At 45.8% G+C, this 13,416-nt stretch overlaps 3 protein-coding genes across 7 annotated transcripts; 1 reads left to right on the top strand and 2 right to left on the bottom strand.

Annotated features, from left to right (window-relative positions):
* Nucleotides 1-1,462: 1,462 nt before the first annotated feature.
* LOC117842224 (heavy metal-associated isoprenylated plant protein 23) lies at nt 1,463-3,333 on the bottom strand. The gene is made up of 2 exons (XM_034722600.2): nt 2,644-3,333; nt 1,463-2,028 (listed from the first exon to the last, which is right to left on the bottom strand). Exons 1-2 carry the CDS (start codon nt 2,807-2,809, stop codon nt 1,715-1,717), a joined length of 480 nt encoding a protein of 159 aa, XP_034578491.1. The 5' UTR covers nt 2,810-3,333; the 3' UTR covers nt 1,463-1,714.
* A 3,443-nt stretch (nt 3,334-6,776) lies between these two features.
* LOC117845228 (uncharacterized) lies at nt 6,777-7,739 on the bottom strand. Its single transcript, XM_034726191.2, has 2 exons — nt 7,184-7,739; nt 6,777-7,093 (listed from the first exon to the last, which is right to left on the bottom strand). Exon 1 carries the CDS (start codon nt 7,677-7,679, stop codon nt 7,194-7,196), a length of 486 nt encoding a protein of 161 aa, XP_034582082.1. The 5' UTR covers nt 7,680-7,739; the 3' UTR covers nt 6,777-7,093; nt 7,184-7,193.
* LOC117845226 (uncharacterized) lies at nt 7,188-13,122 on the top strand. 5 transcript variants are annotated; one of them, XM_034726189.2, is made up of 7 exons: nt 7,712-8,257; nt 8,348-8,409; nt 9,143-10,744; nt 11,142-11,339; nt 11,408-11,559; nt 11,675-11,706; nt 12,086-12,384. In XM_034726189.2, exons 3-7 carry the CDS (start codon nt 9,148-9,150, stop codon nt 12,243-12,245), a joined length of 2,139 nt encoding a protein of 712 aa, XP_034582080.1. In that variant the 5' UTR covers nt 7,712-8,257; nt 8,348-8,409; nt 9,143-9,147; the 3' UTR covers nt 12,246-12,384. The 5 variants fall into 5 exon arrangements, with proteins under 5 accessions (XP_072147752.1, XP_072147751.1, XP_034582080.1 ...); XM_072291651.1 differs by lacking the exons at nt 7,712-8,257; nt 11,675-11,706 and adding an exon at nt 7,188-7,325 and having other exon boundaries at nt 9,178-10,744; nt 12,086-13,122; XM_072291650.1 differs by lacking the exons at nt 7,712-8,257; nt 11,675-11,706 and adding an exon at nt 7,194-7,325 and having other exon boundaries at nt 12,086-13,122.
* Nucleotides 13,123-13,416: the final 294 nt, after the last annotated feature.

The following is a 13,416-nucleotide window of genomic DNA, read 5'->3' as shown; positions in this document are numbered from 1 at the left end:
ACTGGCCCAAACTAGCTAGCCTGATTGCATGCCCTTTGTCTGACAATGTAAAGGCACATTTTTGTCTGAAAAGTGAAACTATACAAATTTTGATCAATAGATAGTCAGATTGTATACATCTTCATTCTTCACTTCCTTCAGTGTACAAAAGTTGCACCAATTGATTATTATTCGAACTAAAATGCTAAGATGATGTTGATTTTGTAAAAGTTGACTTTGTAATTATGCTAGGCAGAAGGCATGAGGAAGGCGGAGAAAAATAGTTTAATTTCTCACTTAAAAAATCATATTTGGGAAATTTGCATCAGAAAAGGCATGAAAGTTAACCGAACCAAATGGAAACGTTGCTTTGTGTAAATATCAAGACAAATTATCTCTACTGCCAAATTTCCTAAGCTTGTTTCCAAGATATATTCCAACTAGTTAAACGTGTCACTGTTCAATCATTAGAGTATATTATATATATAATCGTACATGCTACCTAGTCAAACAGCCGGCCGGATGACCGGCTCGCTAGCTATCTGCCATGCACTAGACGCGATAACCTCAAAGTGCACATCAACCACAATGGTTCTCAGCACCGCATATTTAACCAGCAAACCGTTGCTTCTACGCTCCAAGATGATACGGTAGCTAGATAAGCATACGAGAGTTTCATCGTTGCCTTTTCGTACAAATCCTCAAGGACCACCAGCATGATGTGCTTTAGCATTAGGCGGCAACGACGCCTCGAGGAGCGCCGCCGGGAGGAGGAGCTGAGGAGAAAGAAGGATGCGGAGGAGAAGACGCCATGCTTCCGGATCCGGAGGAACCTTGCCGCGAACGAGATGGAGGAAGGCAGGAGGATGAGGATGGCCGAGCGAGAGAGGGCAGCGATCGCGAGGGACGCCAAGGCGGCGGAGAAGGGGAAGGAGAAGAAGAGGAGGTTAGAGGAGGAGGTGAGGAAGGAGCGGGAGAAGATGAGGAAAGAAGAGGAGGAGAAGAGGGCGCGAGCTGAGAAGAAGAAGCTCAAGGAGAAGGAGCAGAAGAAGCGCGAGGAGGAGGCGAAGAAGAGGCGCGAAAAGGAAGATAAAGAGAAGAAGAGGAAAGAGGAGTTGAAGAGAAACAAGAAGGTGAAGAGAAAATGAAACCAATTACCCACCGTAGCTATGTTGAATTTGAACATTCCTCTCTTCTTAATTCAGTGCATGCATGCATACGGATTCATTGATTCAGCTTTCAAGCGTATGCGTTGGTCATCAGCGCTCTTTTCATCGCCGGACGTTGGGGCTCGCGCGTGCGAATTCACGATGGCGTTCGTAGCAAGCCCGTTCCTTCTTTTCCAACTCAGGAGCCCATATATGATGCTGCAGAGTCACGCGCGTAAACGGGCTCTCTCGATCCACGACCTCTACGAGCTGGCGCTGGCGAGCTCCTCACTCATGTCAGCCGCGCAACAGTTGCAATAAGATACGTTTCAAGCTTTCAGCGGCAAATTCTAGCTCCTGCTAATTCATATCATAAGATGGATTGTAAGCAGGGGAAAAGCTACAAGCAAACGACACACGGTACTAGCTAAAGCCTCGGCACAAACGTCTAACACTGAGCAGGAACTAGGAACACGTCATCGAACAAACCATCGTCGACACTCGACAGACCAAGGCAAACCATGAACATTCACCTCACTTAAGTCTCAAGATAGAGGCTGCAACATCAACACCACCTCTCTTGGTCCTCACATGACCGAGCAGGAGTTTGGGTTCTCGTCGTTGAACATGTCGGTGAGGTGGTCGTGCGGGCGGCCGACGTGCTGCTGCTGGCCGCCGGCGGCCACGTAGCCGGGCTCGGCGCTGCGGACGTAGCCCGGCGGGGCGCGCTTGTCGTAGGTGCCGGCAACGTAGGGCTGGCTCACGAGGCTGTAAGGCACGTAGGGCCAGATCTCCGCCTTCTTCCCCGTCGACTGCGCTTTCTTCAGCACCTTGCTCGCCTCCACGAACCCGACCACCGTCACCTTCTGCTGCTTCCGGTTTATCTCCACCGACTCGACCCCTGGAAAAGGCCATCAGGCAGTGACAATCTCATGTTCAGTTCATCAGCAGCCTGTAGTGGTGCTACTGTGTAATGATGATGGATCAAATGTCAATTTCTTAGATTTATTTCTTCGTTTTCATTTTTTTACACATGGTGGGTTGTTCAGAACGCCAAAGTCATTTGTGTTCAGTGCACTGCCCTTGTTGCAAGTTTCGTATGCCTGCTCAAAGGAACGTGGTGTCCTGCATTTCTACTGCAAGTCAGTGGAAGTTTCAGTACGTGTACTACTATATGACTTACCCCTTACGGATTGACTATGCTCTTGGATGAGAACTGTTTCAGATTTGAGAATCCACAGCCAGCTCTTAGCCTCCTACCCCTGGCTGTTGCAGAGTTTTTCGCTGGTTGCTTGAACAGTCGAACGATATATGCTGATGTAGTGCTAGAAACGAACTAGGAACAAGATCGACACGCGTGTTCTGAGGTTTATGATTTTTTTTTATCTTTTTACTGTCTAACATTTCAGTGGCCTAATGTCACATGAAAACAAAAATCTGGCTTTGAAATTTTTGGAGCACGCAAACGCAAGGCAAAAAACATATCAACAGTAACCGAGAGAAACAGAGAGAGAACCTTTCATGGAGGAGAGGGCGCTCCTGACTTTGAGCTCGCATCCCTCGCAGTCCATCCTGACCTTGAGCTCCACCGTCTGCAGCTGCTTCCTCCTCTTCATCTTGCCGTGGCCATGGCCTCCGGTGCCTCCCAGCAGCCCCGACAGGTACTCCAAGGTGCCCCCCATGGGAACTCACAGGAACTCACTCTGCAACTCTGCAAGAGCAAGGCACACACCACTACCAGCAAGAAGCTCGATCTCAAGAATCAAGTCAAGAACTGCAGAGCACACACACACACACACACACACACAGAGAGAGAGAGAGAGAGAGAGAGAGAGAGAGAGAGAGAGAGGTTTGCTTGAGAAAGAAAGAGAGTCCAAGCTGGCCATTTATATGCTCAGCAGCAGCAAGCCAGCAACAAAGACTGGTGGGCAGTGACCGGAAACGACAGAGCCTTGGAAAAGGACTATGGCTATGGCAATGGCGAGCCTCTCCCTCTCCCTTTTCCTCACAGCAGTTTTTGTATTGATGTGATGAGGACAAGATGAAACCAATGAATGATGTGAGGAAAGTGGAAATCAGTGTCTTGTTGATTGTTGAAAGAGAGAGAGAGAGAGCCCTCGGAAGCTACAGTCTCTCTCTCTATGGCCTCTGCCTGTCACTGATCTGTCTGAGCTGCTCAGCTGCATGCCAACCCTACTAGCTGTGTGCAGGCAGGGCACTCTCTCCTGTCCAACAGGCCTTTAGGAAAAGCAGATGGGCAGGGCCAAAGCTGTGAGCTGCAGAAAGCTACCAACAACACCAGCAAGGAGGAAAGGCCTGGCATGGCCCATGGTAAAGACCACAGAGCAGTTGCAGAAGCAGAAAGGTCTCCAGAAGGAAAATGGAAGCAAAAAGACAAACCGAAAAGGGAGGTGGTGCCGCTGTGGCGCTGTACAGCCTGGACTTGACTCAGATATTTGTTGCAAGAGAAGCGTGTGTGCTCTTGCTCAGGATTGGATCGAGCTGTGGATGGGGAATGGCAAGTGTAGCAAGCCATCGAGCTGTATCTCCTCCTCACTTTACAAGCCTGTGTCTGAGTTGAGCTCGTGCAGCGTAGCACGCAGCACCTACGGCTACGGGCACGGTTGGTGGCCGTGGCCGGTGATCATGCAGGCGAGGCTACATGCCGAGCGGCACTGTCGCCGGTGTCGCGTTGCTGCACCTGCACCAACCCTCTCGTAGATGATTCATGGCCCTGGAGAGGCGCAGCCGCTGCGCGTGCCCACCCGGAGTCGGAGTCGGAGCCTTTCCCGGCGTAGCTTTCGGTTGCCCACTTAAAACGCCGCACTGCTCGCTAGCTATCCGTTCTATCACGCTCACGCAGTGGTGTGCCGTCGCGATCGGCGACGGGTGCGCAGCGCAGATGGCCAAGAAACACACACCAAGGGAACGTTCGTTGTTGGGTCAGGCCGGTGATCTCTGGACCACGCCCCGCATTGTAAAATCGGTCATTCAGGTGTTTTTTTCTTTTTTCCTTTTGAAATGAACAGCGTTCAGGTGAGGGGAGCAACCACCCAAACAAGAAATGCACTCTTTGGTAAGTGTCACACACACACGCTGCGAATCGAATACCTGCACAACGGCTGTAACTTGGATCGGTTAAAACGGCGAGTGATCAAATTCCGACAAGCTGAATGAACATCTGGCCTAGGTAGGGGACGCGCAACCAACCGTGATGGCGACACAAGCTAAGATCATCGTGCCCACCAAGAGATCATTGCAGCTGCCTCTCGCATTGCAATTGTCGTTGGGCTTGGACGTTGGACCCCCAACAATACATGGTGGAATTTTACATCAGAGGTAGGAATTATTAGAAGAAACCGCTGCCATCACGACGCACCAAAAGAAAAACAATCTGTGGGAAATTAACGGTTGCTGATTCAGTGCAGGAAGAGTAGCTGAGTAGGAACAGAAAGAGGACGGACTGGTGTGCATATATTTTCTTGAGGCGAAAGATGATCGAATCTTAATCGATTTTAACTCCTACTTATATCCGGCGGTCAAAGGAGAAGGTAACCAGGTAAGGCAAATTCTCCATGATTTTGCAAGTGTTTTATTCAAATTTATACGATTTATTAGTTCATGTTTCTTTACTTCGCAGATGATTCATAAATTGAGCATGGCAGATCGATTCAGAGTTCTTAACTTCTTTGCGACCATGCCTGTTTGACGGTGGCTGACTTGTTCGGACAACTGTTGTGTCAATTTTCAAGTGTTAACTGATGATGGCAGTTCTTATACATAAAACGAAGTATTCTTTGGCTATAAAATTTCTTTGTTTCAGATGAAAACATCAGAAAAACAAATGCAAAACATAAGTTCCGTTCAGGAAAAAGTGTGCGAAAACATCACTTCTGTTCGGAAAAGAGCGAACGCATGGGCAGAAATATTCGAATCCCATCTTCGGTAAAGTAGGTACAAGCAAAATCAATCAGCCAGCATTGACCTCAGTAGTCGAAAATTTCTAGTGGTCACGGAACCACTAATGGTGATCATCAATACGTTGGAGATGTCTGTGTGCCCACTGTCCAGAGCACATCAACAGCTGAACAGCAATTGCAGTTGTTGCAACTTGAAAGCTCCATCGAAGTACAAGTACAAAACAACATTACAAGCAACTACATCACGAAGTCGATACCATAAACTGTCAGGTATGTGATAGTCAAGCTCCAACAAGGCCACCAGAGGTAAATAACGATGAAACGCTAGTCCACGGCAAAAACACAGCATTAATCAAACAGCAACCCTATTTTTAACAGTCCTCAGTCAGAAGAGTTAACATATAACAAAAGATTGGCTTGCAACATAGCATTCCTATGGCCTATGGCTTTCAGAAGCACTTAATTGATCAACAATACTATGCTTGAAGTACTATTACATCCACACATGGTTACACTGGTAAATAAGGAACTGACAAGTTTGTACCAGAGGTGAATTCTCAGAGCTTCAAAGGCAAGCTATACGGTCAGTGTCATAGATCCCAGCTGCCAGTGCACATTACAAACCACTCAAAACTTTCTTTTCTTGTGAACAGGCAAAATGTCCGTGTCATTGAATTAAGAGAGAACACGGTGCTGCAGCGCACCTAGGGCAGCTCATGCTAGGCGGGGTACAGACATGAAAACTTGCAACGAAATATATCAAAGCCTACTACAGAAGATAACAACAAATTAAATAATGCAAAATAGGCCAGTTTTCCCCCTACTTTCCAAGAATTGACTTCTATAAATTCTACATTACAGTTGGGAAATGGCAGATCAAATATGGCTGCGGAGATGATTGCTGACATTCACGCACCAAATCTACCTTCAGCATGTGATGTTTTCTAGCTTATAAGCATACGGTGAGAATTTACAAGCGATACCACATGATTTAACTTTTCCATTTTATTCACAAAATACATATACCAAGAGTTTTATTTGCATAAATATTACTCATGCAACCAATTGAATCAAATACATAGACGCCTACAACTCTCATCAAGGGAAATTAAAACAACTCAGTAAATGTGTTTGGTTAGCCATTTCCCAACTACAAAAAGAATCACCTCAGCAATTGATTTTGAACAAGAACCTTGCAGGCCAGTATTCTATAATTCTGTCATAAACCATCCATGAATAATCATCATGTGATTAAACAAAAGCGAACCATGAAAGGTCAGTAACGTCACACAGCAGCACCTTCATCAATTACTACAGCACCATAATGATCGATGTCTCCATTCTCACCTTTACCAAATACAAAACCTTCATGTAATCTTTGGACAGAATTTTTCAAAAACTGTTATGAAACTATAAACTTCTGGTGCACCCATGGTATCAGATATCTTCAACTCAATGCACCAGCTGTATGTCAAAAAGATGACTTCATTCTTTATACCTTCAACCCCAAAGGCCCAAACAAAGTCAGCTAACCAGACCACGTCACAGATGCCAATGAACAATTGAACATGTGAATGTCGAAAATCACAATTCATTTCAAGCTAACCTTTGAACAACCATTTTCATCATCAGGCTAACCTTAAACAATCGTTTTCAAACAACACATGAAATGGACTAAACAATCGTTTTCAAACAACACATGAAATGGACGGAACCTATGACGGGTACCTGACAGAACATAAGCTTTACCTTTAATAATACAATCACAAATAGTGTCATGCACCAAAACAAAGAGAATGGAGGCATTTCACTTGAGCACCACTCGAAATGAACAAATAATTCAAACTAGCATATTCTAGTCACCTTATACAGTAACACCACCAACAACTACACAAGGCTGGCTGTTCAAACCAATCCAGGCTAGTAATATAAAGCATAGTGCAGGAAGAACTTATCGTGTGATTCCGGACAAATCTATCACTCATATCAGTGATTAAGCTTGAGGTTGGACAAAAGCTACAAGAACGCAATACCCCTGCCCGACCGCTGCAATCCCATCAAATTCCAATTCAAAACAAATAAGGCGCACGCGTACGTTGCATCGTCTAAGAACACTAGGAACAAAAGAGGGGACACCTTGGTGGGATCACTCGAGTGCTACGGCGGCGCCGGCGGCCTTGAGCTTGGCCGCGAGCGCCTCGGCCTCCTCCTTGGGCAACCCCGTGCGAACCACGACGGGCGCCTTCTCCACCAGCTCCTTCGCCTCCTTCAGACCCAGGTCCGTCACCGCGCGCACCTCCTTGATGATCTTGATCTTCGCCGCGGCCTCGTACTTCTCGATCTTCACGTCGAACGCCGTCTTCACCGCCGCGGCGGCCTCCTCGGGTCCCGCGGAAGCGTCCCCGGCCCCGGCCGAAGAGGCGCCACCGGCGGCCGCGCTGGAGGTGAGCGAGAGGCGGAGCTTGAGGCGCAGGAGCGCGGCGTAGTCGTCCAGTTCGGCTGGGGAGAGGGCGAGGAGCTCGTCCGCGATCCGCGACAGCTTAGGGTCCTCGCCGGCGGCGGTCGCCGCCGCCGTGGAAAGGCGGCGGAAGCGGGGGACCAGTGGTGCCAATTTGGAGAAGAAGAGTGGCATTTTGGTAATTACTGGGAATCACGTGGTGGGCCGGGGGGGTTTAGGGTTCGAGCCCGTTTGGGACGACGAGGCTTATAGGAGGAGAAGAGACGCCAAGTTTCAAATACGCTTACTAACAGTGAAAACGTATTCCGCCCGTCACGGCCGGAGGCGTTGCACACTGATGCGCATGCGTGCTCCCCACTTGTCAGTGGGTAATCCCTTGCCGCTTGGGCTTCCCTTGTTCTCCATTTCCAATGACACCCCCACCGCCACTGGCTTTCTGATTACTGGGCGCCACACGCGGCGCAAGTGCAAACAGCACGCCATCTATTCTTGCTGTCGCTCTCCCCAGGGGCAAAGCATAAACCCCAGTGGCCTCGTAGAAATCAAAATCGGAATCGGAATCCGACGCGAGTGGTCGCGCGGATTCACAAGCGCGCGACGGCTCGATTATTCCATCTCCTTATTTTCGATCTCTCGCAGTCCCCGATCCCCCATCCTCGTTGCTGTTTATTTTGCTATTGGGATTTTTTTCGGTGTTTTTTTTGGTTGTTTCGTTTCAGGATCGCACGGCCTCGGCGATTTCGCGGCCTCTGGTCGGTGCATTTTCCCCTCGTTTTGTGTTTCTGGTTTTCACTAGGGTTTTGGTACCTGGGGTTTGATCTGATGGATGCGTGTGCCTGTAGGTTTTTGGACCTGCGGGTTGGAGAAGGCTGGCGCACGCTAGGCCCTGCTGAGATCTCTCTCGGTACGTGAAATCCCATCCGATTGCGATTTTAAGGGTTTTTTTCGGATTGCACGTGCGGGTTTTCCCCCGATGTTTGCACTGTGTGGTTGAGGACTTGAGGGTATTAGGGGTTTATGTGCGGATTCTGTTGAATGATGGTTTTAATGTACAATGCTCGTGAGCGGGATAGAAATGCAATCTATTTAGTTCGCTCTCTGGGACATGTGTTTTCAGTTTTGTAATTATGTATGCTGTGAACCTCTGCCTCAGGATCAACCTATTTTATTTAGGTTGCAATGTCCCTGATACCCAAAAATTACCTGAATTTTGGTATGTAGGTAAAATTAGGAGCATTTTTCTTCCTATATTTAGCATGCAGCTCTTGTCAAAATTCACGGGGTAAAAATTGTACGAACTACGGACATTAATAGATTATCATTGTAAAAGTGCATCCACATACTAGAGTTAGGGGTGTTCCGTGTTACTATTTTGCTGAATGTATAAAATGTATATCATTGGAGTAACTAGAATGCAAGCAAAAAAAGATGGATTTAGTCCTCAAATCCTGTTGTTGCAACTTGAGAATTTGTCTATCCTTAAATCTGATTCATATATTACAATCCTATATGATATAGATCATTTTGTTTCATTGAGCTGTAGAATGTTGTTTTGATTTCGTTCATGGCAATGTAATGTAACTTTTGCAATCAATTTAGCTACCTTCTATTTAGTATATCGGGAAAACTTTTTGCAGTTGAAATGTTGACATATCCTATTTTGAACAACCAGCCAATTGATGAGTGGATGGTTGCTGAGTTGAAGGATGAGCTTCAGCGAAGGAATCTACCTGTCAGTGGTTTGAAGAATGATCTTGTGAAGAGGCTCTTTGAGGCCATCCAGGATAAGATACTTGATGATGGGGAAAAAACAAATGGTGGAATTCCTCCTGAGGAGCTGAAAGGGGGTGAAACCCCTGGTTCTGTTGATGCATCTGTTAACCAGGCTTCAATCAAAGAACTTGTTGATGAAGGTGCTTCAGAGGTTATGAAACAGGGGGCAGATCTTGTTATCTCTGTTACAGAAGCTTATGATGAAAGTATATTAACTACTTCAGAAGTTACTCAGGAGGCTGTGGTTGGTACTCCAGAAGCTAGTCAGAGAAGTTTGGATGCTGTTGCAAGAGTTGAGTCTTCTCTAGTTGATAGAGCAGCAACTGATGAAACCAATGGAAATGGCCTAGAATCAGCTTCAAGTGGCGACACTATAGTGGAGGAAGCAAATCCACGTTCTGATAATCACTGTGATACCATCGAGCAGACCCCAGAAGATGACACCAACAAGAAACTGGCTATTGATGATATACCTTCTGATGGTACTGGTGGTGACATCAAGTTAGGCCTTAATATGCACATCAAAATTCTAGAAATGGGAGATGTACATGCACCTCCTGATGATACCGTATTGCGTGCTGATCCTGAGGATGCTGATGCTGTTGTGGCTGCTGAACCAGAAGATGACACAAGCAAGAAAATGACCATTGATGGTGTATTGTCTGATGCTAACCATACTACTGTCAAGCTAGGTGTCAATGTAGACTGCAAAATTGAACAGGAAAAAGTACCAGCACTGCCTGATGCTATTGAATTGAATGCTGATCCTAAGGGTGCTGATGTTGTTGTGGCAGCAGAGAACATGATTCCTAAAGATAATTTCAGTGTGAATACTTTGATGCATGGCAATGGCCACGGAGACTTTAAGTGCTCTAATGGGGACACCAAGCCCTTCCTGTGCAGAGAAAAAGACCAGGTATCTGAGGTCAACCCAGATCTAGATTCTCAAACTAAGTGTGTATCAATTTTCGATGATAATATATCTGCTGACAAAAATAATGATCTAAAGGGTAACCTGAATGCTGATGATTGTGATTTAGAACTAGACGCAAAGCAGGAGATGATCAAACCATCATCCACCATTCCCTCCCCAGGTGATCTTTTGGAAGTGTTGGATGTCGACAAAGAGGTGCATAAGATTGGTGCCACTTTGCAAGAGTTAGGCTCCACAAGTAATATAGACTTGGACAGAGATGAGGAGAGTCCTGATGGTAGTTCTATTGAGAAACTGAATTTTGATAGTTGTTCAGGTGATGAATCAATGGATGAGGATGTGTTGGAAAGTAAGCATATTGATTCCAATATCAAATCTGATGATCTTGGAGAGAAGACAGAGTTTACCTCAGAGCATGGGTTGAAAGAGGTGTCTCTCCTTGATACTGCTGCTGAGGATTCCTCTGCACACACAAAGGAAGTTGTAGTTGAAGAGAAGCCACCAAGTCCAGCTGAAAAGAGGAAACCTGAAGGTTAGTGATTACTCCATGTTTGTTTAGAGTATATTTACAAAGTGGTACTTACTAAATTCTTGTACTAATAACGTATTTATACTCTTTGTATTGCCTTGGGATCATTATGCTTTTTATAACAAGTTTCAGTATGTGCATGTACAATTGCTACGAGCATCCAGATTTCTTTTGTGTGATCCTTATACTGTTTTCCTTTTTCCTTTGCTATATATTTCATGGAACAGTTATACATTTATATTTTCCAGTTCTCTACTCCTTTTTAGAGGTATAGGAGTATAGGACACTTATTGCAGTTTTCTAGTAAGAGTAGCGATCATCATATTATACTGAGTTTTGTGGCATTCCTCATGCCAAGTACGATTCTTGATTTTGTTCTAATTTTCTATTAAATAAACAGATCAAGAGGTCATTGCAAATAATGAGCCAATCAAACGGCAGCGCCTACGGAACGTGAATGATGTCGATATTTCTGAACAAAAAGCACCCAAATTAACTGGCACCGGTACTCCGAAGGAAGTCTTTCATTATGCTCCGAGCCATTCTTTTGGCAGGCCTGGCACAACAGCAAGCAGAGATTATCCAAAGGAGCGAATAGGTGAGGTTCTTCTACCCTTTCAATAAAGTAACTCATTGTTGTTGTCTAATTCTTATCTTCTGCTGCAGTACCACCTGCTCAAAAACCAGCAACAACTTCCTTAAGAATTGATCGATTTGTGCGCCCATTTACTCTGAAAGCTGTGCAAGAACTTATTGGTAAAACTGGATCTGTTTGTAGCTTTTGGATGGATCATATCAAGACCCACTGCTATGTTACTGTATGTCCTTATCTTCCTTACCTTATGTCTCCACCTTCTTATTCTTCCTTGAAACAGATTTGCCATCCTTCCTCCAACTTATATTTTATTTTGTTGCCAATACGTTTTGTTTCAGGTAAAGCTAACACTTTCATACAACAAAGATGGGTAATATATCAGAAGTATAATTCAATGTTTGACCCTTTTATGGCTTTTTTAACACTGCACAAATCTTGCTTTCCACATGCTTGATAGTAGACAGTTTTGCAATACAACTTGCACTGCATCATTATAATTGAGCTTCATTCAGTTGCTGTTGATAGTTTTGGTTCTAGACCAATTGCCTTTTTATCTAGCTTGGTAAGAGCTGATGCATGTGGTGGTTAAAAGTTTGCTGTAAAGGACAGAACATAAGATGGTAGCCTTGCTGCTTGATTGTGCATATTGTTAACTCAGAGCATTTCGTGATATGTTGCTTGTTTCTTGTTTATTCCTTGTAGTGTTGTGGTGCTGACTTGTCTTCTTGCCCTACCTCTCTGATTCGCAGTACTCTTCAGTGGAGGAAGCAGTGGCTACGAGGAATGCTATCTACAACCTCCAGTGGCCCCCAAACAACCGCAACTATCTGGTCGCTGAATTTGTCGATCCAGAAGAGGTGGAGCTCAAACTTGAAGCCCCTCCCCCATCTCAAGTGCCTATCAGCTTGAGCACAGCTATAGCACCACAGGCAGCACCCTTCCAACAACCCAATGCTAACCAAACCCTACCTCCCCAACCTGCTGCTGCTCTGTTGCCAACTCCAGCACCTCTTGCCAAGCTGCCGCCTATCTCTGGCCCTGGACCAGCAAGAGAGATGCTTCTTCCCCCTCCTCCAAGGAACCTGGAACCTCCCCGGACACTGGATGATCTCTTCAAGAAGACACAGGCGCATCCAAGGATTTACTATATGCCCTTGTCCGAATAGGAGGTATCAGCTAAACTTGCAGCTCGCAACAATGTTAAGAGGCGATAGTGGGGCTTTAGTTTGTTGCTCAAGCTGGTATGTTGGTATCTTGTACCCGTCACTGCTGTTCTCAGATGCAACTGTAGATGTCACGGTGATTGACATATTCTTTTCTCCTACCTGATTCCATCAACCGCTGCAGCTCTATGAAGTACTAGGTGGTATGTACATTTAGGTCGCATAGTGTTGAAAGAGGAGTTTGTTGTGAGGGGAAGGCCTGATTGGGTATGTGGTATTTTGGAGTTCAAGAGAATACCGTGGGTTCTTCCAAACTATGACGGGTGTGGTACTTTGGAGTTCTAGAGAAAACCATGGTTTCTCAATAGTATGATGGCGTCGAAACACATCAGGGTTTTGGGGTGACTAGTGCAAATGCAGCAAGTTGTCAGAGCATTGCACTAGAACTCGTTGAATTCGTATTCCTGTTGGCTGCTGCTCTTATTGCGCGTTATTGTAAGAGCATTTCTAATCGCCTTGACGATTGTGCATCCACTTTGAGTCTGATGTGGAATGCAGTATTATGTACCCCTTTTTTCTGGATTTTGCTTCACAACCGGTGCTCACAGTTGGTGTTTTTATTATCTGTATTTGTATCTTTCTTTCATCCTGGTTATGTCTACAAATGTTGGATTTACTCATGCTGATGGATGTAAAAGAGAAGGTTGGCAGCTCCTGAAGTTCGAACGGTACGTTGCTCTACTCCTAGATGCATTCTATTCGGACTTCGGACTCGTTATGGGCTTGAGAAGAACTCGCACTACACGGCCCAATTCTCCGTCCATTGGTGGCCCAGTCCAAATTGCGCAAGACGAAAAAAGTCCTCGCCGTCGCCGTATTCTCGCTGCGCCCCCTCTGGGTTTTCCTCCCACGCTGGA

This window comes from Setaria viridis, chromosome 2 (genome assembly GCF_005286985.2).
Source record: "Setaria viridis chromosome 2, Setaria_viridis_v4.0, whole genome shotgun sequence".
NCBI lineage: Eukaryota > Viridiplantae > Streptophyta > Magnoliopsida > Poales > Poaceae > Setaria > Setaria viridis.
Note: the sequence above shows the minus strand (reverse complement) of the source record. Positions and strands in the feature narration are given on the sequence as shown.

What these genes read in the sequence shown, in the direction of transcription:
- LOC117842224 (XM_034722600.2), bottom strand. Translation starts at nt 2,809, where the DNA reads ATGGGGGGCACCTTGGAGTACCTGTCGGGGCTGCTGGGAGGCACCGGA. An exon ending in CGCCCTCTCCTCCATGAAAG is followed by an intron (nt 2,029 to 2,643) that starts GTTCTCTCTCTG and finishes GGCCTTTTCCAG; the next exon opens with GGGTCGAGTCGGTGGAGATA.
- LOC117845228 (XM_034726191.2), bottom strand. Translation starts at nt 7,679, where the DNA reads ATGCCACTCTTCTTCTCCAAATTGGCACCACTGGTCCCCCGCTTCCGC.
- LOC117845226 (XM_072291650.1), top strand. Translation starts at nt 9,148, where the DNA reads ATGTTGACATATCCTATTTTGAACAACCAGCCAATTGATGAGTGGATG. An exon ending in TGAAAAGAGGAAACCTGAAG is followed by an intron (nt 10,745 to 11,141) that starts GTTAGTGATTAC and finishes TTAAATAAACAG; the next exon opens with ATCAAGAGGTCATTGCAAAT. An exon ending in TTATCCAAAGGAGCGAATAG is followed by an intron (nt 11,340 to 11,407) that starts GTGAGGTTCTTC and finishes CTTCTGCTGCAG; the next exon opens with TACCACCTGCTCAAAAACCA.